The 26,539-nt window shown below is 30.9% G+C and overlaps 1 protein-coding gene across 3 annotated transcripts; it reads right to left on the reverse strand.

The window, feature by feature from the left end:
* Positions 1-7,000: 7,000 nt before the first annotated feature.
* Positions 7,001-11,992, reverse strand: LOC134690730 (epithelial membrane protein 3-like). 3 transcript variants are annotated; one of them, XM_063550764.1, is made up of 4 exons: positions 11,855-11,992; positions 11,235-11,457; positions 9,162-9,323; positions 7,001-7,932 (listed from the first exon to the last, which is right to left on the reverse strand). In XM_063550764.1, the coding sequence occupies exons 2-4, from the start codon at positions 11,413-11,415 to the stop codon at positions 7,763-7,765; spliced, it is 513 nt and encodes a 170-aa protein (XP_063406834.1). In that variant the 5' UTR covers positions 11,416-11,457; positions 11,855-11,992; the 3' UTR covers positions 7,001-7,762. The 3 variants fall into 3 exon arrangements, with proteins under 3 accessions (XP_063406834.1, XP_063406835.1, XP_063406836.1); XM_063550765.1 differs by lacking the exon at positions 11,855-11,992 and adding an exon at positions 11,700-11,803; XM_063550766.1 differs by lacking the exon at positions 11,855-11,992 and having other exon boundaries at positions 7,001-8,472; positions 11,235-11,608.
* Between the last annotated feature and the right edge of the window lie 14,547 nt (positions 11,993-26,539).

The following is a 26,539-nucleotide window of genomic DNA, read 5'->3' on the forward strand; positions in this document are numbered from 1 at the left end:
AGAGTTATCAAATAGTCAATATTTTTTTTATTTTGCTGTTAAAAATCAATGAAGATAATTGTTATTTTCTCAAATTTCAATAATTCAATGCCTATTTCTAATGTTATTATAGTGCTATCATAGGCGGATCCAGGGAGCCCCGAGGGCCCGCCTCCTCCTTTCATTGGAAACATTTGGTTGATTACATATGGAATCACTAAGCATGAATGTAGCAGGCCATCTCTTAAGGCAGTCAGTGGGACCCCGTATATGAAAATTGTATAGATTGTATATATTCCCCCTGTTGCCCGTTGTAAGACCCGCAGATTTTCAACAGTTGGGAAATGGAACTTTTTGGAAACGAAAAATTCTCCCCTACCAAAAAGAAATGTGTCAGATGTACATGTGACCATAGCCGCCCTTGCATGTTACGCCCTTTGTTTGCTAAAAAACCATTTTATAAATTCTTTTATGGGTTGGTTCTATTATTTATTGTGTTGAATTGTATCAAATTATTGACTTTAATTATTTTTTGGTCAGTAGACTATGTTTGACACTGGACATAAGGCAAACCGCAACTAATCGATCTTTTTAATTTTACAAAATCTTACTCACCCCCACCCCAACGGTATTGCATATTTCATTTGTATTTATTTCTGTGTCTCACACAAACAATTTTAAGCTTGGCCTTTCTTGAACTGTAGATTTCTGATTACATCTTCTGAATATTATGTATAATTAGAGCTATAGCTAGTAGTTATAATTCCAAACTGTCAACACCAAGTGACACTATGATCTTTAATCTTCACTACAGCATTTGAAAAACAGTTGATGGAACGACTTGTAAAACCCATCATTCTTTGACACAGAATTAAATTGAAAATTTACAGAAGAGCTTTTTTGTATGAACATTTAGTCTATTTCTAAGCATTTAATCATATGAATGGAAGTTCATTAAACGAATTTGTAAAAATTAGCACTGATCAGTATTTTTGCAAATGGACAGCTTGTTTCAATGGCACTACATTAAATGGCAAATATTGCAGAATTGAACATATAATTTTTTAAATGATTTTCTTTTTTCTTTCTATTTTTTTGTGTATATTTTTCATGATCCTTTTATCCAGATCAGCAAAATTGTATTTGTTTCCCTCAAGTGTTAACACCATTATTGATATGCTATACAAGCAAAATTATGTATATATACACATGTGTGTATACAGTGAAACTTAATAAGTGTTTTAGTTTTCCTACTTTTGTGCAAATTTAAGAAACTAACTGAAACTTTTTCATAATTGCTTTAAACTTGTGTATCATTATAAAATTGTTTCCATAGCAACACAGTTAAAACTTTACTACCATTATATATGATTATGTTTAAAATTTTAATGATTACAATAATTTCTACAAATTTTTCATCTATTTATTATTTCTGAATGCAGAAAAAGGTTTTGAAACATTATTTTTCAAAAATTAAAAAAAAAAAAAAAATCTGAAAAATGAAAACTAGGCATTTTGTATCCATGGTAACAAAAAAATGAGACATACTTCCCCATGACTTTTTCGCATAATTGATAAAATAAGACTATGATTTTTATGAATTCATTGATTTTAACTCAGGTGTCCGCAAAAAATTATTATGAGCATTCAAAAATGACCTCAAAAGGGTATTTTTTACCAAATGCAAACCACATAAAAAAGGGGGGTGTATGTGATTATAATCGAAAATGAATTTGAAAATATCAGTTATTAAATTACATTAATAAAATGCATATATTTAATAAAATCATAAAAAAATATTCTTTCTCTTAGTCATTTTTTATGAAAAATTATGTTGAAAATAGCCCTTTTAAGCTTAAATTCATAGATATCCAGAACAGGTAAAACTTGGTATCGGTTGCTATGGCAACAGATGTGCTTAGCAACCAAAATTTAGCATTTTTTTGTTTGTTTCACCAAGACTAGTAAATATGTAAAGTTTAAAGAAAATCCATGACCATGCGTGCCACACTCCCTATGTAAGAGTTTAAATAGTTACAGAGAACCAGTATTAATTCTATATTAAATTTTGTCCCGACTCTAGTATACTTGCCTCATCTGTAAATGCTGAAATAATTACCAGGTCTTTATTTCTGCGAATAATGCGACTTGGTGAGAATTGCAGTTATAAGAACCCACATTCTGATATTTGAAAAATATATCTGTATGCCTCTTTTCCCGAAAGCAGAATATAAATCTCCGATATTCGATCATTTTTTTTTCTTAAAAAATTGCAATAATCATGATAATAATAAGTCACATTCTGATATTTGAAATATATATCTGTATGTGGCAAAGTCTAAAATAAAATTGAGAATGGAAACAGGGAATGTCTCAACCCGATAATAGAGCAGAAAACAGCCGAAGACTGCCAATTGGTTTTCAATGGGTAGTTAATGTAGCGACAACTCCCGCACCCGTAGACGGCCTTCAGCTGGCCCCTTTATCTAAATCAACACACATTTCTAAAGAATATTTGGTCCCCCTGTACCCACGAAATCCACAAAACATTGGTATCCAACGAATATTAATAAATCATCAGATTAATCTAGACAGCTATAACTTTAAACAAATGTACGAGGAAAGGGAAGGTCAGATTGTACTCAAGTCCAACCAAAACATTCAAAATTAAACCCATAACCAGCAAACTAAACTAATGTATGCTTATGCTACCATGTATGATCAGGAACAATTGTATTTAAGTGACGATTTGAAAACATTCTTAGCATTGTCTCTTAATTATACTGGTTTAATTGCTCAACCGTACAAGCTAGCTACAAGAATAAACTTTTAGATGCTTCTCATATTTGTGGGTCGAACTTGGTTTTATGGCTAGCCAAAGATCCCGCCTATACCGTTAAAATGACAACAATATGTGACAGGAATACAACACAAATAAACGCAAACACTCACAACAGAGAGCTACATGCATATGTAATATAAAAGTACATTACAACATGTTAACCATAGAATAGTAAAAAAAAGTACCTTCCATTAATTTGCAATCTGGATTACGGACAAGTAGAACGTGGAATCTGACTTTTCAAAAAACTTGTCAACACCCAATGAAAATAATCGTTACAATCGAATTGCATTTGATTTAACACTTCCGTTTAAACAGATTAATGAGACACAAAATCAGAATATATGTTCTTCTTACTGCGATTCCTGTCTACATATTTCATTATTATGATTAATGATCTATTTCTTGTATCGTATTTTTATCCTGCCGCTTTCTATGGTTTAAGTAAAGGCTCTTAAATCTTCTAGTAATTGCCTTTAAAAGGTCCAATACACCGTAGTCTACGAATATAGTCCCTAATATGGACATTGTATTACATTTTTTTCATACATCTGTCAATTTATTTCTTTATATTTAAGCATTATTTAGTAAAATGGAGTTGAAATTACATGTATAAACAGTTTATATTATTTTTACGTGTAGGTGAAGGTGTAAGTCCGGTAAGGGACGATATTGGCCTCAAATTTCAGGTTCATCTAACGAAAGATTTTGGACACTTTTTAAACACTTAAGTGTCTATTCCATTTGATTCCATTAGTGTATTTGAAATATTTTAAAAGATTTAGTCATTAAAAACGCTCCGATTCAAGCCTAAACATTAAATAATCTATCACATATTATGCAAAATAACGTCACTTTTCATATGGTTTTTGTCAAAAATGAAAGTGGCCGCATCCGTGTACATCCTCAACCTTTATATATGGTATGTATTATCATCAAATACAACTTACATTTCATTATAATGATGAACACGAATGCGGCCACTTTCATTTAAGCCTAAAACCGTCTAAAATTTAACTAAAATGCTAAAATTTTGAATATTTCAGTAATTTAGCATGACTTAGTTATGCTAGTACCCGATCTACGGCATTGTATTGTCAAACACAGCCCAATTTGCAAATAGCAGAAGCATTCTACTTTCCAACAAATAGATAAAGGATTACATTTTCACTATTTTGTGAAACTGCTATATTTTGGGGCCTAAAAGGGGTCTTACTAACTCCTTTGTGATATGGTCCAGTTTGAAAAGGTAAAAAACTAGCATATCTAGATCTGAATGTTTAAGACTATATATCCTTAAAAAATGTATTTGAATGACAGTTCCTTTTTTTTTCTAAATATACATGTAATGTGTCTACAAAATAATATACTACACTGTATACATGTTGGATGGAAAGAGCAGGTGCTAACCTTTGTTAAAATATTTTTGTTTTTTTCTGTTTAAGATAAAATCACTCGGCATAACTTCAGACCAATGTTTGTTATGTCTGTTGTGTTTTTCTGGCGTCATTTTGTCGGGATGTTCAATGTAGTTTTTTTCAAATTATTGGACTGTTTTATAAATTGTTTATGTATTCCTTTATTGAAACTCTTATCAAACTTTTGGCCTCACTTAATCTTCTCATTACCCGTTAATTAATCATGAATGTACGAAATCGATAGAAAACAGTATACACCAATCCTTCAAGGTTATTCATGAGGTCACGAAAGCTCATTTCAAATATTAATTAAACCACCGTCTATTGAAATTCCCAATCGAAACTTACCACTTTTTATATTTATATCAAAGGTGGCAATGCTGCTGCGGCCAAAATTATTCAATAAATGAAAACGTGTATCAACAAATATTTCCGTGTAATGTCAGAAAAAGAAAAAAACCTGATTTAGATTATCTTCTTTTAATACTGTAAAGTCAACAGTGAAGGGGAGAGATTAACTTTCTTTTTCTAGTGACATTACATGCAAATCCCAAAGCCTCATATATCTGGTTACGCCATGAACAAGACCAAATTGTAGTATACTTTGCGTATGACAAACAGGACAAGTTTTTTTTTTAAACGAACACAGGCACATCTATACCGCGTCCGAAAACCTAAGAAATTCAAAAGTATAAGTGAGCATCAATCAGGTAAACACATCACATTATTAAATTCATAATATTTCAACCGCTTGAAACGATCCAGAAACAACATAGGAAATCGAATAAACAATTTGAAGAATTTTATTTTGGAAAAAAAGACTCAAATATCGATCTACATCTAAGATAGATTGGAAACAGCGTCGTTAGGTCACTAAAGAGGTTCTTTTCCCGTTTTGTAAAAAAAAATGGTGTAAACGAAGAAAAATCTGATAAAGAATCTCTTGATTCTTATCTAAATAAATGTATAAATGTATAAATATTGTAGGTAATAGCTATAGAATATCACATTTTGAATACTTTTAATTCATAAGTAAATGATAGAGAATAAAATACGCCTTTTTCCAGAATAAGAAATAAATTTCAAGAACTTTTAAAGCGGTTTGAGTGTGTACCGGCTGATAAAGCAGCCATCAATGTGATGGTGGTATGACGTTAATACTACACGGACGTTTTAACAAATGAAATTTTAAATTCATCTACGTTCTAGTCATTGTGCTCCCAAGAGATTCATATAATGAATATACATATCATAACAACATCACAGCTTTAGGCTTCTTCTGAACAGTTGGAGGTCCTTTTATGTATTGGTAACCTTAACTATACATAAATAGTAAAATATCGTTTCATCTCGGTCTCTGTTAGGTGTTCTACAACTTATTTTTCCGTGCTTTTAATATGTCCCTGAATTTCTAATAAAGAGCTTATCGTAAACTATTGTTATAAAACATATGAAAATAGTGGCATTTTTGGAGTGTGAACAATTCTTTGGATATTTTAGATGAATAACGTGAATTTTTAGGTCCTGTTGATGTGGTTTTTACAGTTTTTACTTTTCTTTTCTTTACACTACACTTCCACTTGACTGTTCCTTTGGTATCTTTCGTCCCTCTTCCACACAATATAATGAAAAAAAAGTTTCCCCATTTAATTAACTGGTCCTTTAGTAAATCTAATTTCAAATATATTTGCTGCAACTCATTTAAAGCTTTTTTCTCTAATGAGAAAGATAAATATGATAGGTACACTTACTGGAGGTGTGGTGAGATGATTAAAGGTGTTAAATTTCTCATTGATAACTTGTATGTACGTTTCGAAAACAAATTTTAAGCTTTTAATTTTGGCGTTTGATTAGGTACTTTTTGTTATGTAATTTCCTCTGAGTTCGGTTTATTTGTTTTTTTTACAATTTAAGCTTCTGGCATGATCTTTATTACATACTCGATTGAGTGCAACCTGATTTCAAATGTATTTCTTTAATTATTTTCTTGAATAACACATATGGTTTTTAAGAAGGAATCTGCATTTCTCTTGGCTTGAATACTTGTCACCACAAACAATAATAAAGATTGTGAAAACTATGTTAAACGGTGTTTTTGAGGTTGAATTTTATCATCGTTTCCTGAAAATGGAGAACGAATGTGTGGGTAATTTTAAGTACTTGACTGCTAAGGATATCTTTAAATTGGTCTATTAAGTTTCCTATAATGACTTATATACCTATATTATACATTGGTTCTGTAAGAGAGAAAAGAGTTAACACTTGGATGAACATAAATATCATAACCACCGAAAATACGGAAACAATTGATGAAAGAGAATTTCATAGAGATTTTTCCGCCTCCTCATGACATGTTTGACACATTTAGTTAACTACCTATGTTCTATTAAACAAAGGTGTTCATGTTTTATGAATGTCTTGGTACATCGTTATGGGTATCTGTTTCATCAATGACAACGGATATGCTCGTCACTAAAACCCGTCTATTTTTCCTAATTTGACCCACAGAATCAGACTTCTTATTTGGGGTATACTAACATGAACAACAGAGGTCATCCACAATCTGGGTGGGGTTCATGTTACTTAATCATTGGTTTTTTATTTTGTGTTCATTAAACTTTTGTTTGTTGGGGTTTTTTTTACTCATGTCGTTGTCTGTTTGTTTTTGAACTATGAGTTCGAATTCATTTAAATGAACAATTGCCTATCTTGATTAATTGTTAATGAATACATTTAACAAATGCACACATATAAATATATATTTAAACTTTCACAAAAATTCTTTATTAAGAATAATAAGATACAAAATATCAAAGGCATTACAGATATGTACGGCCCAAAATGAATGAGTCAGCATTTAAACAGCTTCCACATTTTGATATTCCAATATCAAGACTGATTTGCCGTTCCTTGAATTTATCACGCCAAGTATATCACGATAAGACATAATTTCACCTTGCGTAGAATGATACGTCACTATATATCCTTGATAACTAGATACATTGTTGATGCGTTAAAACCTTATCATATGTACAGTTGTATTCACTCATTTTGCAGGCAAATACTGTTGGGTTTAGGTGTTATAAGGTCAACGATAGCATATTGGAAAGTGCATACCACATCATGTTACTAAAATACATTCTAGAAATCCAAAACATTGTGGTTTTAAAAAAACATTCCGAAAATACAAAATTTATATTGTTTGTGCACTTGTTGCTGATTTATAACATATCAGTTTAACAAATAACAATCATGCGGCTCTATTAATCAAACCTGACGTTTGTTAAATAACACAACTCGTTATTGTTTGTACGATTTTACACCACGGAACATAGAATAGCAATATGTATCGTTAAAATCCGTCGAATACAATAATATTGATGAAGATAAGCGTTCAAAGAAATACGATTTATACAGATAGCTCATAGTTTAAGCTGCTTCCTATAAAACAATGCCAGAGACTACTCCGCCTAATCTTTCACATATTGCCATGCTAGAATTAACACAATGACAGATGTCGTCGTTAGTTCTTCCACCATCGCCATGCTACGAGGAACACAATCCCTGAAAAAATCCCTCCTATTCCACCTACAATACATAGCCCAAAGGAATAGTGGAACTTTGAAGAATCCATAGTTATGCTTCCATAAGACTCTGTTGCAAATACTATTGTTCCTATCAAGGCAAATTCACCTTTAAAGAAAAAGGCATATATTTTAACTGACTAGTTACTGATTTCCAAGTCAATATAACCTTTTTTATAGGATGTTGTTTGGTGTAAGCCAATGACCAGTGTTGTTGACCACACTTTGACCTATAATGGTTATTTTTTATAATTGTGACTTGGTTGAGAGATTTGTCTCTTTGGCACTCGTTTCACATCTTCTTATATATATTGTATCTACTATGACGGAAAATGAAAATTCTAAGTTGTAAGGTTTTATGATGGACGACCTTCTGTTATTTTCAGCGTCAGTAAACGATTACCTTCTCAATAACTGGAAGTGATATCAATTTGGATTTGATTTGAATTATTCCAATATGAAGGAAATCCCGAACCGTCAAATGTAGAGGCTTGTCAGTGCTTTAACCTTAACCGTAACACACTCGCCTCTTTCAGGCAACAAATGTCATTTTTAACAAGTCGTTTACAACATAGTGTATAATGCATGGTCTGTCTAAACGTTTTTTTGCGTCCACAATTTAATCTATATAGCGTTCCATCTTTGTCAACTATAATCAACAAGTTTGTTTATTATATATCGAAAAATGTAATGGTCAATTACTCAACCATAAAATATATTTTTTCATATTTAACAAATATTACAGTCAAGATAAATAATCTAACTTATAATTCGAACGACGAAATAAATCTTAATACTTGATAATTCTCTGACTACATGGCGTATACGTGGCTATTAGTATAAATAACCAGGTTAAATCCATCATCTACTACTTAGAAAAATGCCTTCACTAAATCAGGACTATGACAGTTGTTATCCATTTGATTGGTGTATTTTAGGTTTTGATCTTTCCATTTGATTATAAACTTTCCGTTCTGAATTTCTCTTGGCGTTCAGTATTATGTGATTTTATTTTGATACAATGTAGCCAAAAATTTCACTTATTAAATTTCTTAGCGTTTGGTTGTTGTTTCATGTGCTTATTTGTTTGTTTTTACATACTTTGCAGAATTGGTTTTAAAAATATGCCTTTTCAAATTGACTTAGACTTTTCAAAGACATGAAATGGTATTAACATGCATATCGTGATAGAAGAAAGATTTGATTGAAATTTTGCATCATGCTAATAATGTAATTATAATTATTGAATTTATGTTACAAAAAATAAGATTTGTTGTTTTGTTATATTAAATTTCATTTTGACATCATATGCAATTAAATCATATCATTAATATTTACCTGCAATTAAGTTAAATACACCTGTGATAGCAAACATATTTCCCTTTTCCTTGAGTACAAACATCTTAAGGAAAGCACATATCACAGCTACAACAAATGCTACCAGTGCCAAACTTTCAAGAACTGCGGCAGCTATCAGATGGGCATCACTTACTGGTAATTCTGCAATATTGTATTATAAAAATCAGGCGAAACAAATATATATGTTGTAATTCGTTTCGGGGTGTATTTATTACCGTTTGTTTTTCTTGCACATTAGTTACTGTTGTTTCGTTGTTTTCCTCATATGTTATATGTGATCTGTTTCTCTCAGTTTTACTTTGTTACCCGGATTTAGTTTCCCTCATTCTATTTATGACTTTCGAACAGCGGTATATTACTGTTGCCTTTATTTAGCATATCTATTGATGAAAACGCTGAAATTTTTTTTCTCATTTTTTCTCAGGTTTTCTCATTATGTCCGACTCTCTTTTGTATTTTAGTATTTTCAATTTTGTCAATTTTCTACCAGAGAGGGCCTGATAAAACGAAAGCATAATATATATTAAGCTTACTGAATTCTAGGTCATTTTTGTTTTTGTTTTGTTTTATTGCTGTAAAATTTTAGAATTAAATATCATACATAATGCGGCATTGAAAAGTAGAACGACAAATAAACCCTATACACAAATATTTATTGTATCTATGTCTAAATTGTCTTATTCGTCTTTTACATCAACAAACTCAAATAATTTAAATTCATTTATTTTCGTGAATTAAGGAAAACTTGCATATTCGTGGATAATCAATGTCTTGGTCATGTCAAAGTCTGGATATATTCCTTTAGAGAATTAAGTGCTATCATTATAGTATCGAATGGAGTCAGTGAAAGATTATTGGCGGGAACAGTCAAACTTTCAAATAAAATGTTTACCTCTATGAAATATCGAAACATCAGTAAAAATCTAAAAGTAATATGCATAATATTATCGTAATTTCCATAATAACATAAGGTATGTAATGATTTAGAGAAGAAACATGAGAACAATTATTTCTATACATAACATTGAAGTTACCTTTGTCATCAAGTGTATGATTAATGATGAGAATACCTTACTATATAATTATGTAGTAAGAAACATAATACATGATGTACATGTGTGTATTCTTGTTTACGATATCACGCATAACCGCACATTACATTTTGTCTAAAACAACCGCATTCTTTACAGTTTATTGAACTCAGTTTATATATATGAGTGCGTATACGTATTTGTTTAGGTTAAGTTTCGCTAAAAGAATATTTGACTTCCATTATTGTTAAATATTCAATTTTAAGTTGCCATCATACGGTAACAGTGACTTGATTTTTTGAAGATTATCAGGTTGTCTGCAAAATGATATTGTAACACCATGTCGACACATTATAATGCTTTTTGATCTCGTTTGCTGCACTAACCTGACAAAAAAGCTTCATATTGTAAATCGCAGCAAATATTTGACGGTATCAATATGCAGATCACCTGATAATTGATTTATCGGGCTGTATTTTGCGTCTTTTGTGAATGTTTTTCTTTTGATTTCATCAGCAACCGGAAATTGACTTGATGAGTTCGGGTCAATTTTATCAATGTCGGTACAAACTAATGACCTCGCTCATATGTCCGGGTCAAAGTTATTAAGGCCGGTTCAAAGTATTTGACGTCACACTGCCGTGATATGGAATAATATTAAGATTTGACCAGAGTGATATAGACAGTGGGACGAGCGATAATTATAGGTTATTGTTGGTTATCTCAACGAGATTGATTTGATCGCTTGAGTCGGTCACGGCAAAAGCGAGAAAAGCATTCGAGTTAAGATGACCAACGCTAATCTGTTTAGTGCTATTTTACCTATGACGACGTTGTCAATTTCATTAGAATCGCCACGTGACTCCTTGGTTTCTAGCGATTATTTTCCATCTCAAGCGAGTAGCATGCATGATATGAAAATTATCCAAAATGAAAATCAAAGGAAAAATGCTAAAAAAAGCGATAATGCAAAATATCATTAGAAGTCTATATAAAATATGTAAGGCCAATAAAGACATACCTGTATAATAAGAACACGCTTCTACACCTTTTGATTGGTAACATGATTTCCATAATCCCATATGAATAACATCTCCAAATGTATACCAATATGTTGTTGAGAATGCTATTATATGCAGCAGGAATGATAAAGAGGTAATAACAACTCCCCCAATAACCATCGGTGGAAAGGTAGACATCATGAAATATCAGTGTGTGTAGTGTTCAAACTTTCAAATTTCAAACTGCAACACATATAATGTGGTTTTATAAAATTATGTTCGCAATGGTATTTATAAGTGATATTTCAAATTTTCTATCCGTCGTTTTATAGTAAGTAAATGCACGATGACGTATAATGTACTTAGTTAGAAGACGCAAACGGATATAGGAGTTTTATTCCTAGAAAGGCAGGGAGTGCTTTTATAAAATTATAGTTTACGTCGTATTTATTTTTGTATGTGTATGGTATTTTATTAATACTTACTGTTTCTATGCTATTTATAGTAACACGATTCACACTATCAGTTAACGGTGAACAAAACAAGAAACTTTTCATTCTGAACCTTACATCACTGATGAAATACCTACAAATCAATAAAATATATACAAGTAATACGATAGAGAAAAATAACTACTTACATGTAGAGTACGTATATAGTCCGGTAGTATGCACTTATATTTGTCCACAACAATTTACTTTTCAATCCGATAAAAAATGGACAAAATATATATCAAGTGCACATGTATACAAAAAAGCACCGAACCATTTCCATTGTATTGAAATAATTACATTAGATGTAAGTTTCATTATAATACGTTATTCTGATTGGCTAACATGTTATTCCGTAAACAATTGCATCAGACAATAACATTTATCATTCATAATGACACGAGGTCCCACAAAAAAGTGCACAGGTGAATTAAATATAACTGGATAAAAATCGTGTTTTCATGATTTTAGCTCAAAAAATGTAATTATAAGTATTGATTACTTCTTTTTGAAAATTTATAGGGTTGTAAAAGCGTTGACCGTGCGTACATTTTTAGAATGAAGCGCTTCCGCGCTTCATACAAAATGTACTTCGGTCAACGCTTTTACCACCCAATAAATTTACAAAAAGAAGCATTCAATTCTTAATTAAAAAACATTGCAAGTAGCGTAAATCCTACGATTGTGAATATTTCGAAACATGTTATATGCTGTGTTTCTGGTTCTACACTTTATAATCGTAAAAACATGAACGGCATTAAATTGTCCACCTTTCAATCGTGTCAAGTTCATGCTGTTAATTTGATACATATTTACATGATAGTATTTTCCTTTCAAACACAGACATCGAATTCTAAATTATTTAATTACGTTTACCATGCGGTAATTCCTACACTATCAAACTATCCAAATTTATTTACAATGCGTTTTAAAATACACATTACTTTCACGAGGTTTAATAGCGGAACAATTGACTTAAGGTCACACCAGGTGAAAGGTAATTATTTTGTAGGTTGTATAGACATGATAGATATGTGTAACAACTATGCATTATTGACTGAAATAATGAATATGTATTTTAATTGTGTTCCGATTGATGTAACTGTATTAAATATTTCTGAGTGTTATAAAATTGTAACTGTTGTAAATTTGTATAGTATGTTGAAACTTAAGTATAATTTATATACTATTAACTATGACATTTACAAATACAGTAAATATATGTAGTCTCAACGTAAACGGAATTAATTCAAGAGAAAAAAGAAATAGAGTAATAGAATGGGTTACCGCTCAAAAAAGTGTCATAAGTTTTTTGCAAGAAACACATTTTGATGAAATTATCGAAAGGGATATAAATAATAAAACAGCATATGATGCGTTTTGTAGTCATGGTACTACGTCTAGTAGGGGTGTAGCTATATTAATTAAAAAATCATTAAGCTACGAACTAATTAATAAATTTATTGATAGGGACGGAAGATTGGTGCTTATCAATGTGCAAATGAATAACTCAATTTTTACATTTATTAATGTATATGCACCTAACTGTAAAACATCACGAAACTCTTTCTTTAAAAAAGTCAGCGATAATTTAAAGGAACACGGTCTAGGAATAGCAATACTTGGGGGCGATTTTAACGAGACAATAAAACCAATTGATAGAAAATCTATACGTCCATGTAAATTTACTCAACCTGTACATGGTTTAAAAAACTTAATTAAATCTAACAAACTAACAGATATATGGAGAAACTTACATGAAAATAAACAGCAATTCACATGGAGAAGAAGAGATAAGTCACAAGCTAGTCGAATTGACATGATTTTTATTGGGTCAGATTTTTTACCACTGGTAGAATTTTGTAAAATCAAACTAGCTGTTATTCGGTCTACTGACCACCAAAGCGTATTTCTAAAATTTAAGCCAGGGGTATCAGAAAGGGGCAATGGGTATTGGAAAATTAACAATTCAATTTTGCAAGATAAAGATTACCAAGAACTGATTAATACTTTGATTGATAAATATAATTTTTTAAAGGAAACATTAGATTGTAGGCTATTATGGGATGGGTTTAAAATCGCGGTAAGGGAAGTAACCACAAACTATTGTAAAAATAAAGCAAAGTTAACCAAGGGACGGAGATATACTCTGGAAAAAGAATTAGAAGAAAAAATAAAATTAAGAGATGAGACAAATATAGATGACGATAAGATAGAAAAAGAAATTAATGGTATTGAAGAAGAGCTAAATAAGATATATGAAGAAAAAACGAAGGGAGCTCAAGTAAGATCTAGGGAAAAATGGGTAGAGTTTGGTGAAAAAAATAATTCTTACTTCCTTGGGTTAGATAAAAAAAGACAAGTTAAAAAATCTATAAGTAAGCTAATGGGAGATAATGGGGAAATAATTTCGGATCAAGAGAAACTTTTAAACAAAATAAAAGATTATTATGAAAACGTGTATAGCAAAAAAGGTTTAAATAAAGATTTAACAGAAAAATATATCACCGATACAAAATTAAAATGTACCGTTGATGAAAATGACAAACAAATATGCGATGGGAAGATAACAGTAGAGGAATGCACATATGGTATCTTTAAAATGAAGTTAAATAAATCTCCAGGTCTTGATGGACTTACGGTAGAATTTTATAGATGTTTTTGGAATAAACTTAAATCACTATTGGTAAATGTATTAAATACAGGATACGACAGAAACAGTCTTTCATATTCACAACGTACTAGTATATTAACTTTGATATTTAAAAAGGGGGATCCATTACTTTTAGAAAACTATCGTCCAATGTCACTTCTTAATATAGATTTTAAAATTTTGTCATATGTTCTTGCGCAACGTTTAAAAAAGGTACTTCCAAAAATAATAAATGAGGATCAAACCGGTTATGTTAAAAATAGATTCATTGGGTTTAATCTGAGGCAAATCCAAGATGTAATAGACTACTCAGAAACATACAAAATAGAGGGAGCACTTGTTTTTGTGGATTTTACAAAAGCATTTGATTCTTTAGAATGGGATTTTATGCTTGGAACTTTAAAACATTTTGGGTTTAATGAATCATTCATTAAGTGGGTTAAAACTATGTATACAGATGTTCAAACATGTGTTATGAACAATGGGTGGGCATCAGAAATTTTCAAAAATTCACGGGGAATCCGACAAGGCTGTCCTTTATCAGCATTATTGTTTGTTTTGGCTGTTGAAATTATGGCTCTTAAGGAGGCTCGAGGGTATAAAAATTTCAGAAAAAAATTAAACATTTGTTTTTCATAACAAATTTTATTTGTTACCTTTTGTAGTAGTTACTTTATCATATGGTACAAAAATCATCCAAAACAATCAATTCGTGTTGGCCCCGGATGACTTTTAAAACTTAAACATCATCGAAAAAGTTCCAAATTATCTCCCTTTGGTGGAAAAATGCCCTTTTTTGGCTTTAAAATTGAAATATCTTTTTCAACTCATCGGTGACCTATATTTTTTAATATAATTTCCATATAAGCTGTACTCAAACTAAATTACTATAAAATTTGAGCGATTTCTGTAATAAATTTCTTTTTTTATTTCGATATTAACTTTATTTTTCCTATTACTGTAACAGAAAAAAAAAACTTTTACAAAAATGTATGCTTCTTTCGAAGGCAGATTGTTGGCCCAACTGAACGGTGACCCCACTTTTTTATTTTATTTTTCCATTAACTATAAGATAAAGTTCATTTGTAGAAAAATATAGAGGAATCCTATATAAATGATTTAGACCCGCGAACCCCCTTAAGTTAAGGAACAGCAACGAAGTAAAAGGAATCACTATTAAGTTAGATGGGAAAAGTCACAGCATTAAAATCTCACAGCTAGCAGATGACACAACATTATTTTGTAAAGATAAAAACGATGTCATATCTGCAATGAACATAATCGAAATTTTTGGCTCATTTTCAGGACTATTGGTAAATAGAAATAAAACAGAAGGATTGTGGATCGGGAAATTGAAATCATGTAAAGATAAAATTGCGGGGATTAATTGGGGAGATAAACCCATTAAAGCATTAGGGGTGTTTTTTGGACATGATAGAGATGAATGCGAAAAATTAAATTGGAATTGTAAAATACAGAAAATGATGAAATTATTCAAGACATGGGAAAAAAGGAATCTTTCAATTTTAGGGAAAATACTTATTATTAAAGCATTAATTTTGCCGTTATTTACGTTTTTTGGGAAGTGTCTGCTTAACATCTGAAAACTATCTTAGAAACAAGAAGCTTTAAATATATTTGGGATGGGAAGCCAGACAAAGTAAAAAGAAACCTGATAACACTTCCTTATGAAAAAGGAGGCCTACAAATGGTCGATTTTAAAATTTATTTTTTAGCGCTTAAAGCATCATGGGTATATAGACTAGTTAATGGTAAATTTGCCAACTGGAAGTTAATACCTTTTAAATATTTAAAAGTGTCTAATAATATTTTAGTTTTATTTAATATGAATTTAAATGATATAAAACATTTAGACTATTTTAAACATGTTCCAGAATTTTATAGAGAAGTAATAAAGTCCTGGATTTTGACTGGGGGTGGGCAAACAAAACAAGAAGTGACATATGCTGATATAAGAAAACAAACAATTTGGGGAAATAAATTTATTGCATTTCATAAGAAACCAATTATATTTGAAAACTGGATTAAAAGTGATATAATATACTTGAATGACATTCTAGATGACACTATATCAGAAAATTATATTTTGAACAAATTAAAGTGTAAAGTAAACTGGATTGCTGAATTTCATAAATTGAAACAATCCATTCCACAAAATTGGATTGACATAGTTAAACAAGAAAATTCTGTCCAAAGTAAAGTAAATATCCAGAGAAATAAGATCACATGGAAAGATCGTTATTTTGAGACTACATTTTTTTCAAATAAAATGTTATATGACTCTCTAGTGAATAGTAAAAAAGAAACGTCAATAGGGATAAACAGATGGCTTAATATTTTACCATTGCAAGAAGAATCAAATATGAATTCATTATATAACTTTATTTTCAAATACTTAACTGAAAATAAATTAAAAATATACAGATGGAAACTACTACAGTTTATTGTACCAACCAAAAAGCATTTATTACAATGGAAAATAACTAATAACAGTCTTTGAAATTTTTGTAACTTAGAAGAAGACTATGCTCATTATTTTTTCAATTGCTCTTATTTAACAAGATTTTGGCAACGATTTAACGAACTTTTAAAAAAGAGTAATTTACATTAAAATTTTTCAATAAAATTACAACACATGATATTTGGATACAAAATTACCGACAGCAAGTATTACCCGATAAATTTTTTTTATTACAATTATTAGTTTTTCAATATACAAGTCGTACTATGTATCTGAACAGAAAACAAAAAACATAGACGTATTCAGAATTTTTATTAACGAATACACAAAGAGAGTAGATACCAATCTTAATGGACATAAGGTAATAAGTCCAATGTTACTTTCAATAAAAAGACACATAGTCAATGAATAATATTTTTAAATTGTTAATATAGAGATTTGTAAAAAATGTATGTCAATTAATTTAATCAGCTGACTATTCCCTGGGTAGTCAGTGGATTGTAACAGGGTACGTCAAGAGAAGCTTGGAATCTCGATGGTTTATGTAACAAGCAATTTTTGATGAATAAAATTATTATGTAGTTAAAAAAAAAAACTTACTGTTTCTAATAAACTCTACACTTTTACTTTCGATAAATTAGGATTTTTGGGAAACTAATTTTGGAAAATGATAACTTGTTTTCTTGAAAATGACATGTGTACAGGTGAACTTCCAATTAAAATGTTCAAGATATCTGACTTTTTTAAGGTAATGAAACTTCGACAAAACGACGCACTAACAAATATGAGTATATGTAAAAATCCTGTGTGCTTTGCTAACTAGCAATTCGACCATTTTGCCTTAACATGTAGGCAGCTATTTCAATAGGATTATTATTTCCCCTTAAATAAAACTGGAAATGACGCAACGTTAGATATTGCAACTACCACGAAAAATAGTGTTAAGTAAATATTTGACGGGAAAATTTTTATTGAAGTGCTGAAATAAATATTTCAAATCATACATGAAAATAAAGATTGATTCTTGAATTTTCACATTATGATAGAGAAAGAAACAAAGTATAATATTCATAATCTTAGAAAGACTAAGAGTGTAAGCTCACAAAATTCGAATTGAAAAATAATTTGAGCCACATAGCAATAGATTTGCAATGTCTTGCTGAAATGTCCGAGTTAAACTTTCATGCCTTCACAAAACTTTTACGGGCCAAAAAAACAAAGATTTGATTTCGCGGAGATTATTTTTCAGCTTTGATAACTATACCAATAAAAAGTACTTTTAAAGTTGAAGTTGGTACACCAAATAGCCTTAAGATTACATGGTTATCTATAAAAATACGAATTAATGAAAGTGTCTTGCAATTTTGTCCGTTATCATAATTTGATGTCGCCACAACTAGTCAAGCGTAATATGCTAGGCACGGCATGATCTGTATTCGTGTGTTCCTTCCTCAACTAAATGTAAATGTGCTGCTTTCAACAAAACAAAATAAAACACACATTACAAACAAGAACTATCTTTAAAAAAGATATCCAACGTATTTAAATTTGAGTATATGTTTAAAACTATCATTTTGATCACATTCAGAAGCACACTGACTCATTGATGCAGGACCACTTTAATGAAATCTCAATCTGAATGTTACTACCAGAAATTCTTTTCGAAGTCTGGTTATATTAAGGCAATTATATATAAGAATATTGTTATGACACCTACAATTTTTATTTGTCAAAAAATCTAGTGCAAATAAAAAGAAACAAATATACATATACTACTATTATCATCAGACTTAATTCATGGTTAACAAAGCTAGAAACTATTAGTAGTATAAGTAGTATCTTTCTGTTTACATTCACCAAAACCCCGCGGAAATCTCAAATGCGTAGGTGCGTCCTAAAAGTCATGTACCAGATGTACGTTCGTACAACAAAGTTAAAAATTATATAATGGTCCCGAATAAACAGCTGTCATGGATGCAAAGAACTATTGGAGAAACAATTATTTTAATAAAAATATAAGTCTTTGTAAGATCTAGTTCAAATATTTATAGTTTTTCACTTGCTTTCCATCACGATATAATTTTCGAGACGTTTTTTCAAACACAACCAAATCACCCACCATGACAGCATTTTGTCCAATCACAGAAAGGATTTTCGGGCATGCGTAGCCTGTTGTAATAGTGAAGCGTCCTTAAGTTCAAAGTGCACAAACCGAAACTATACCGACTACGTCGGAAAAAAAACACATCTATAAGACGATAAAAAAAGTTAGAAAACCTCAGTATCATAACTATGAGCTATTGTATGTCACTGCTTGAATAAAATCATACTCGGGTTGAATAAATAATGCAGCAAAATTCCTCCAAAAACACGTAATTACTAGCAGTAAAATTGAATAGCCTATATCATATGTAAATTATAAAATCATATTGGATTGGATTCTCACGGCATTTATACTTGTTTGTTATACTTTGCATTTACCCAAAAAGGAAAGCAGGAAGAAATAGATAGTGCGTTTTCCAATTTAACGTCATTTTTCTGTTACACTAAATGGTATCAATATCTGACGTTGCGTCAATATGGTAATTTGTTTATTCGAATTAACATTTTTTTGGCTTTTGCTCGTGTAGAAATGAACATTGTTTTTCTTTTCAATTGAAAAAAACGGAAACTTAACCGTACACGGAATGACAGATGAGTAAACATTAAAGTAATGAATTGTTTCAAATGAATTAGAAAAGAAATTTTGGTTTAATATGTTTGCAATTAACCGTACAAAATCGCTAATTAATGGATGGAATAAAGGATAAGAAGGGTGACTACTGGTGCAACAGGACTATCGATTCTAAAAACATGTTTAAAGTAAAACCAAGGTAAGATATGAACGTTAAAGGGGTACTAGCTTCGAGATATATAAAATTATACATATATATGATATATGATTATTTCTGTTCAATCATTAATGAACCTGAAATAGTGAACTAAATCGTTTTTAGCATGCAGCCAGTATAAATTTTTTGTTTTAAATAAGCTCAGAAACATGATGAATTATTCATTAGCAATTGAAAAATTCGACCACACTGAATCCGTTTCAATGTCTTCAATCTAACCTCGTTTGCTAGACATGGATAATGAAAGCACATATCAAAGTTGAAACAAATGGATCTGAGTACGAATACTTTATTTCTCATAAAACAACAATTACATAGTTATAAAGAACATTCATAAATATAAATATAAGGTACAATTTTTACTACCAGTGCAAGACTTTACAGATTTCAGACAGCTGTCAATTGGGCGCTCCTTTCAAGTGATATATTGTATTATAAAAATCAGGCGAAAATATATGTGTTATGATACCTAATGAAAAAACAACCGCTGGAATTAATGCACACTTATTTTTCGTTATTCTTCCTCAGTTTTAAAATTTTGTCAATTATCTTCCAGAGAGGACCAAATAAAACTAGAGCATATGCATAATGAGGCATTGAAAAGTATGATAAATAAACATTGTTTGTGTATATGGCTTTATCTTTCTTTGGCTTTCTTTACAACTTTGACCTGAGCGTCACTGTTCAGTCTTATGTAGACAAAACACGCGGTTGAATTTTAAGCTTGGTAAATTTAATAACTATTAGCAGGTTATTATGTTATATTGTATTGTTAATAAGTGTGTGTTCTAAATGTTCTTCCATTTATTTGTATTGTAGTCCTGTATTGTTATATTGTCATGTTTGTGTTATATTAAACTTCGCCATAACAGCTGGAGGCTTGGCTAGCCACCAAGCCAGGCTTAACTCACTTTTTTTCTTAAAATGTCCTGTACCAAGTCAAGAAAATTGCAATTGTTATCTTATAGATCGTTTCTGTGTGTGTTGCATTGTCTTTCGGTTTTATTGCTGCACTTAAATTTTTCTGTTGTTTCGTTGTTTTTCTTTTATATTTGATGTGTTTCCCTCTGTCATAATTTGTAATCAGGATTTGTTTTCACTCAATCGATTTATGACTCTCGAACAGTGGTATACTACTGCATGTTGCCTTTATCCTAATTCCAGTTTTCGGATAGTCAATCATCAAGCGTATAATTAATGATTTGAATTACTGACAATGTCATTGTGCAATAAGATATAAAAAAAAAGATATGGTATGATTGATAATGAGACAACTGTCCACAAGAGATCAAATGAAACAGAAGTTAACAACTATAGATCAACGTGCGGCAGTCAACAATGAGCAAAATACAAACCGCGTAGTCAGCTTTAAAAGGCTCAAAAATGACATTGTAAGCAATTCAAACGAGAAAATTAGCGGTCTAATTTATGTTAAAAAAATGAAAGAAAACAAATACGTAATACATAAACAAACGACAACCACTGAATTACATATGTATTTAATACATGACAAATTTACTTGTTGTGATAACTAGCATAATGTCAAACTCTTAAATGTCAAACGGCAACACGATGTATGTAGTTTTTAAATTATGTTCATATTTGTATAAGTGATATTTTTAATTTGCAATCCATTATTTCATTGTTAGTATGTGTATTGGACATGGTTGTAAAACGTACACGGATACAGGTGTGAAATTCGTAGAAAAGCAAGAGTGTAAAATTAGAAATTACGTCAGATTTGTTTTTGTGGTACTGAACTATCATGATGATTATTTAGATTATAATTACAAACTAACGTTGGATATATATAGGTATTCTTGCAAAAAAAAATGAAAAAACGATAACTGAAGTTTTCGTAAATTTCATGTGTAAAGAATACAGGTGTAGCATTCATAGAAAGACAGTGAGTGCTTTGTAAAATTACGTTAGATTTAGTTTTTGTGTGATTCTTTAGGTTAAAACCGATCTTTGTTTCATTATTCAATATATTTTACTGTTGATATATAAGTCTTCGTTGAAAACCAATGTTTATAAAGGTGAACTACGACATGTACGAATTGAAGGAAGTCCTTAAAATTAGTAAACCACGAACTGCATATATTCACAGAAAATACAATTTTCCCTGAAACAACATCAATATATAAATGCCTATTATCTTATTTTGACAAACGATATCGGAGATATAAATTGAAAAATGGACTACATTATTTCAAAAAAAAGAAGGATTTTCTATGTTTGCAAAAATCTTATTGATTAACATTGGTGGAAATTTGGATATGTGACGTTTGAAGTGTTACGGGACTTCTATCTTTAAAGCGATAGCATTTTTTGGGAAATTAATTACGGTATTAACATTATATGACTATGATGGAGTGACAACATAAACAATAACTACGAACCAGAAAGAGGTCAAAAAAGTATTATGAAAATAAAAATAAAAACAAACTAGAATCTATAAAATGCATGTGCCACACATCTTGTATATGTGCAAAAGAAAACAAAAGATACAAATGGATTCATGAAAAAATTGTGTTTTGGTCTTGGTGATGTGTTTGTAGATCTTACTTTAGGGAGCATTCTTTCAATTGGCAATTATCTCTATCTGTAACGAACTTTGCCAAGTAGTATCAGACGAAAATATTTCGTAATAGTTTAGGAAAATTGTACAAAATTAACTTTAAAGAGCAATAACTCTTGAAGGGGTTAATTGACCACTTTGGTCATGCTGACTTATTTGTAGATCTTACTGTGCTGTACATAATTGCTGTTTAAAGTTTATCTCTATCTAAAATAGTATTGAAGATGATAGCCAAAAACTGCATAATTTTCGTAAATTAACACATTCAGGAAACGGTTTACCTAGTTTTTTTCTGAAAATTTCAGGGTAGATAGATCTGTATCTAAGGAATAATTTCAACCACTTCATATTGCTCTTCATGCTTTAGTTTCAAAGAAATGATAGAAAAACTGCATCTTACCCCCCCCCCCCCCCCTATGTACTATTTTTATCCAGGTCGGCCATCTTGGTTAGTGGTGGTGTCATCGGACACATGTTTTTAACTAGATACTCTAATGACAATTATGGCCAAGTTTGGTTATTTGTTTCTCTGTAGTTTTAGTTACAAAAGATTACTAAAATATACGAAAAATTGTAAAAACATATCTATAAGGGCACTAACTCCTGAAGGGGTCAACTGACAATTTTCGGCATATTGACTTTTTGTAGATCTTACTGTGCTGAACATTACTGCTGTTTACAGTTTATCTCCATATATAATAATATTAAAGATAATAACCACAAGCTGCAAAATTTCATCAAAGTAACCCATTTAGGGGCAGCAACCCAACAACAGGTTGTCTGATACATCTGTAATTCTGTGCAGATAGATTCTACCTAATGAATAATTTTAATCTTTTTTTTTTTGCCATTTTGGTAGCGGGTGAGTTCATCGGACATATTTTAAAAACGTGATACCCTAGGCATGAGTGTGGCCAAGTTTGGTTCGACTTTGCCAAGAAGTTTCAAAGGAGAGGATTTTTATAAAAGTGAACGGACGACGATGGACGACGACGGACGATGGATGCAAACAACGATTTAAGACGGGCGTCGGGCTGAGAGTGGGCAAGGTGAGCTAAAAATGTGAAGATATATTCAAAACACTACTCTGATATTCTCTGAAATATAACAGAGGGACGAAAAATACCAAAGGAACAGTCAAACTCATAAATCGAAAAAAAACTGACAAAGCTATGGCTAAAAATGAAAAGACAAACAGACAAACAATAGTACGCATGACACAACATAGAAAACTAAAGAATAAACAACATGAACCCCACCAAAAACTAGGGTGATCCCATGTTCTCCAGAAGGGTAAGCAGATCCTGCTTAACATAGGGCACCCGTCGTGTTGCTTACACAAATTTAAAGACAAACAGGAGTAATGTTACCAATATTCTTTGGAAAATCTCAAAATGTAAGTATCTATCTCGTGTTTTTGAAAGTAAAATTTGGTACTTGTTTGGCTTTATAACTATGTCGAGCATCACTAATTAGTCAAGTATAGACGAAATCCGCGTCTAGCGTACTAAATTTGAATACTGGTACCTTCGATTAATTTGAGTAACATAGTACATTCCTGCTGTCAGCTGTCTCAATTCATTACGATTGTTGGTTTATTGAAATCTTTCGGTCAATGAAATGAGACGTCACAGGTTGCGTCTTTGTGTTATGCCAGAATGTTATCAATGAATTAACAAACGCTTAACTGGACTGCAGATCAGTGTAAGTATGGATGTTGATTGAAAACAAAATTACAAAAAAAAAATTATTTTAAAATTCAATTATTGGTTTCAGATTTGTCTTAAGAGATTCATGCGACTTCAATAATCCGTTATGTTAAATAACCTCAGGTAAGTTCAATACTGGGTTTTTCTGAACAAAAAAAGTATCTAGAAAAAGTTCGCCAGTATATAAAAACGGAAACCAATAGTTATCAAAGGTTTCAGGATCATAAGTTAGTACGCCAGACGCGCGTTTCGTCTACAAAAGACTCACCAGTGACGCTCATATCAAAATACTTATCAAGCCAAGCAAGTACAAAGTAGGATTCAAAATTCCCAAACGTTTTGCCAAAAACGGCTACGGTAATCTTTGCCTGGGATTGTTATGATATTGTAATTATTATGTTTATTTATGTTGGCCTAATTTGTGTTGTATGGCCTGATAGTTGTTTACCAAATAATCTTATAACTGTGCAGTTTAGGAATCACTGGAACAATCACAGAATGATTGGAACTTTCTAGAATGATCCTTATAAAAGATGCGTAATTTAAACTTCTATGTTATTCCAGAAACTTCCGTTGTAACTTTCCAGGATTTTCCACAATGTTCCATGATAGAGTGTTCTAGAATTTTCCATGACAACACTATATATACAGACACTAAAGTTAAACTCTTATAGTTAAACTTGGACATAGACATTGATAGACATTAGTATTCACAGCATTTGGATTGACACTTTTATTCTACAAACAACATCATACTGTCTACATATTCCATTATTATGATTAATGATCTATTTCTTGTATCGTATTTTTATCCTGCCGCTTTCTATGGTTTTAGTAAGAGCTCTTAAATCTTCTAATAATTGCCTTTAAGAGGTCCGGTACACCGTAGTCTACGAATATAGTCCCTAATATGGACATTGTATTACATTTTTTCATACATCTATCAATTTTGTTTCTTTTTATTTATGCATTATTTAGTAATATAGAAGTGAAATTACATGTATAAACAGTTTATATTATTTTTACGTGTAGGTAAAGGTGTAAGTCCGGTAAGGGTCGATATTGGCCTCAAACTTCAGGTTCATCTAACGAAAGATTTGGGACACTCTTTAAACACTTAAGTGTCTATTTAATTTGATTCAATTAGTGTATTTAAAAGATTTTAACTAATTTAGTCATTAAAAACGCTCCGATTCAAGCCTAAACATGAAAAATCTATCACATATGCCAAATAACGTCATTTTTCATACGGTTTTTGTCAAAAATGAAAGTGGCCACATCCGTGTTCTTCCTCAACCTTTATATATGGTATGTATTATCATCAAATACAAATTACATTTCAATATAATGATGAACACGAATGCAGCCACTTTCATTTAAGCCTGAAACTGTCTAAAATTTAACTAAAATGCTAAAATTTTGAATATTTCAGTAATTTAGCATGATTTGATTATGCTAGTACCCGATATATGTGCATTGTATTGTCAAACACAGCCCAGTTTTTAAATAGCAGAAGCATTCTACTTTCCAACAAATAGATAAAAGATTACATGTTCACTATTTTGTGAAACTGCTATATTTTGGGGCCAAAAAGGGGTCTTACTGACCTGCTCCTTTGTGATATGGTCCAGTTTGAAAAGGTAAAACACTAGCATATCTAGATCTGAATGTTTAAGACTATATATCCTTAAAAAGTTTTATTTGAGTGACAGTTCCTTTTTTTTCTAAATATACATGTAATGTGTCTAAAATATAATATACTACACTGTATACATGTTGGATGGAAAGAGCAGGTGCCAACCTTTGTTAAAATATTTTTGTTGTTTTCTGTTTAAGATAAAATCACTCGGCATAACTTCAGACCAATGTTTGTTATGTCTGTTGTGTTTTTCTGGCGTCATTTTGTCGGGATGTTCAATGTAGTTTTTTTCAAATTATTGGACTGTTTTATAAATTGTTTATGTATTCCTTTATTGAAACTCTTATAAAACTTTTGGCCTCACTTAATCTTCTCATTACCCGTTAATTAATCATGAATTTACGAAATCGAAAGAAAACACTATACACCAATCGATCAAGGTTACTCATGAGCTCACTAAAGCTCATTTCAAATATTGATTAAATCACCGTCAATTGAAATTCCAAATCGAAACTTAGCACTTAGACAAATTATTCAATAAATGCACAAGGATATCAACAAATATTTCCGTGTTATGTCAGAAAAAGAAAAAACCTGATCTAGATTATCTTCTGTTAATACTGTAAAGTGAACAGTGAAGGGGAGAGTTTAACTTTCTTTTTCTAGTGGCATTACATGCAAATCCCAAAGCCTCATACATCTGGTTACGCCATGAACAAAACCAAATGGTAGTATACTTTGCGTAGGGCAAACAGGACATGAGTTTTTTAAACGAACACAGGCACATCTATACCGCTTCCGAAAACCTAAGAAATTCAAAAGTATAAGTTAGCAACAATTAGCTTAACACATCACATTATTAAATTCATAATATTTCAA

The sequence above is a fragment of the Mytilus trossulus genome, chromosome 11 (assembly GCF_036588685.1).
Source record: "Mytilus trossulus isolate FHL-02 chromosome 11, PNRI_Mtr1.1.1.hap1, whole genome shotgun sequence".
NCBI lineage: Eukaryota > Metazoa > Mollusca > Bivalvia > Mytilida > Mytilidae > Mytilus > Mytilus trossulus.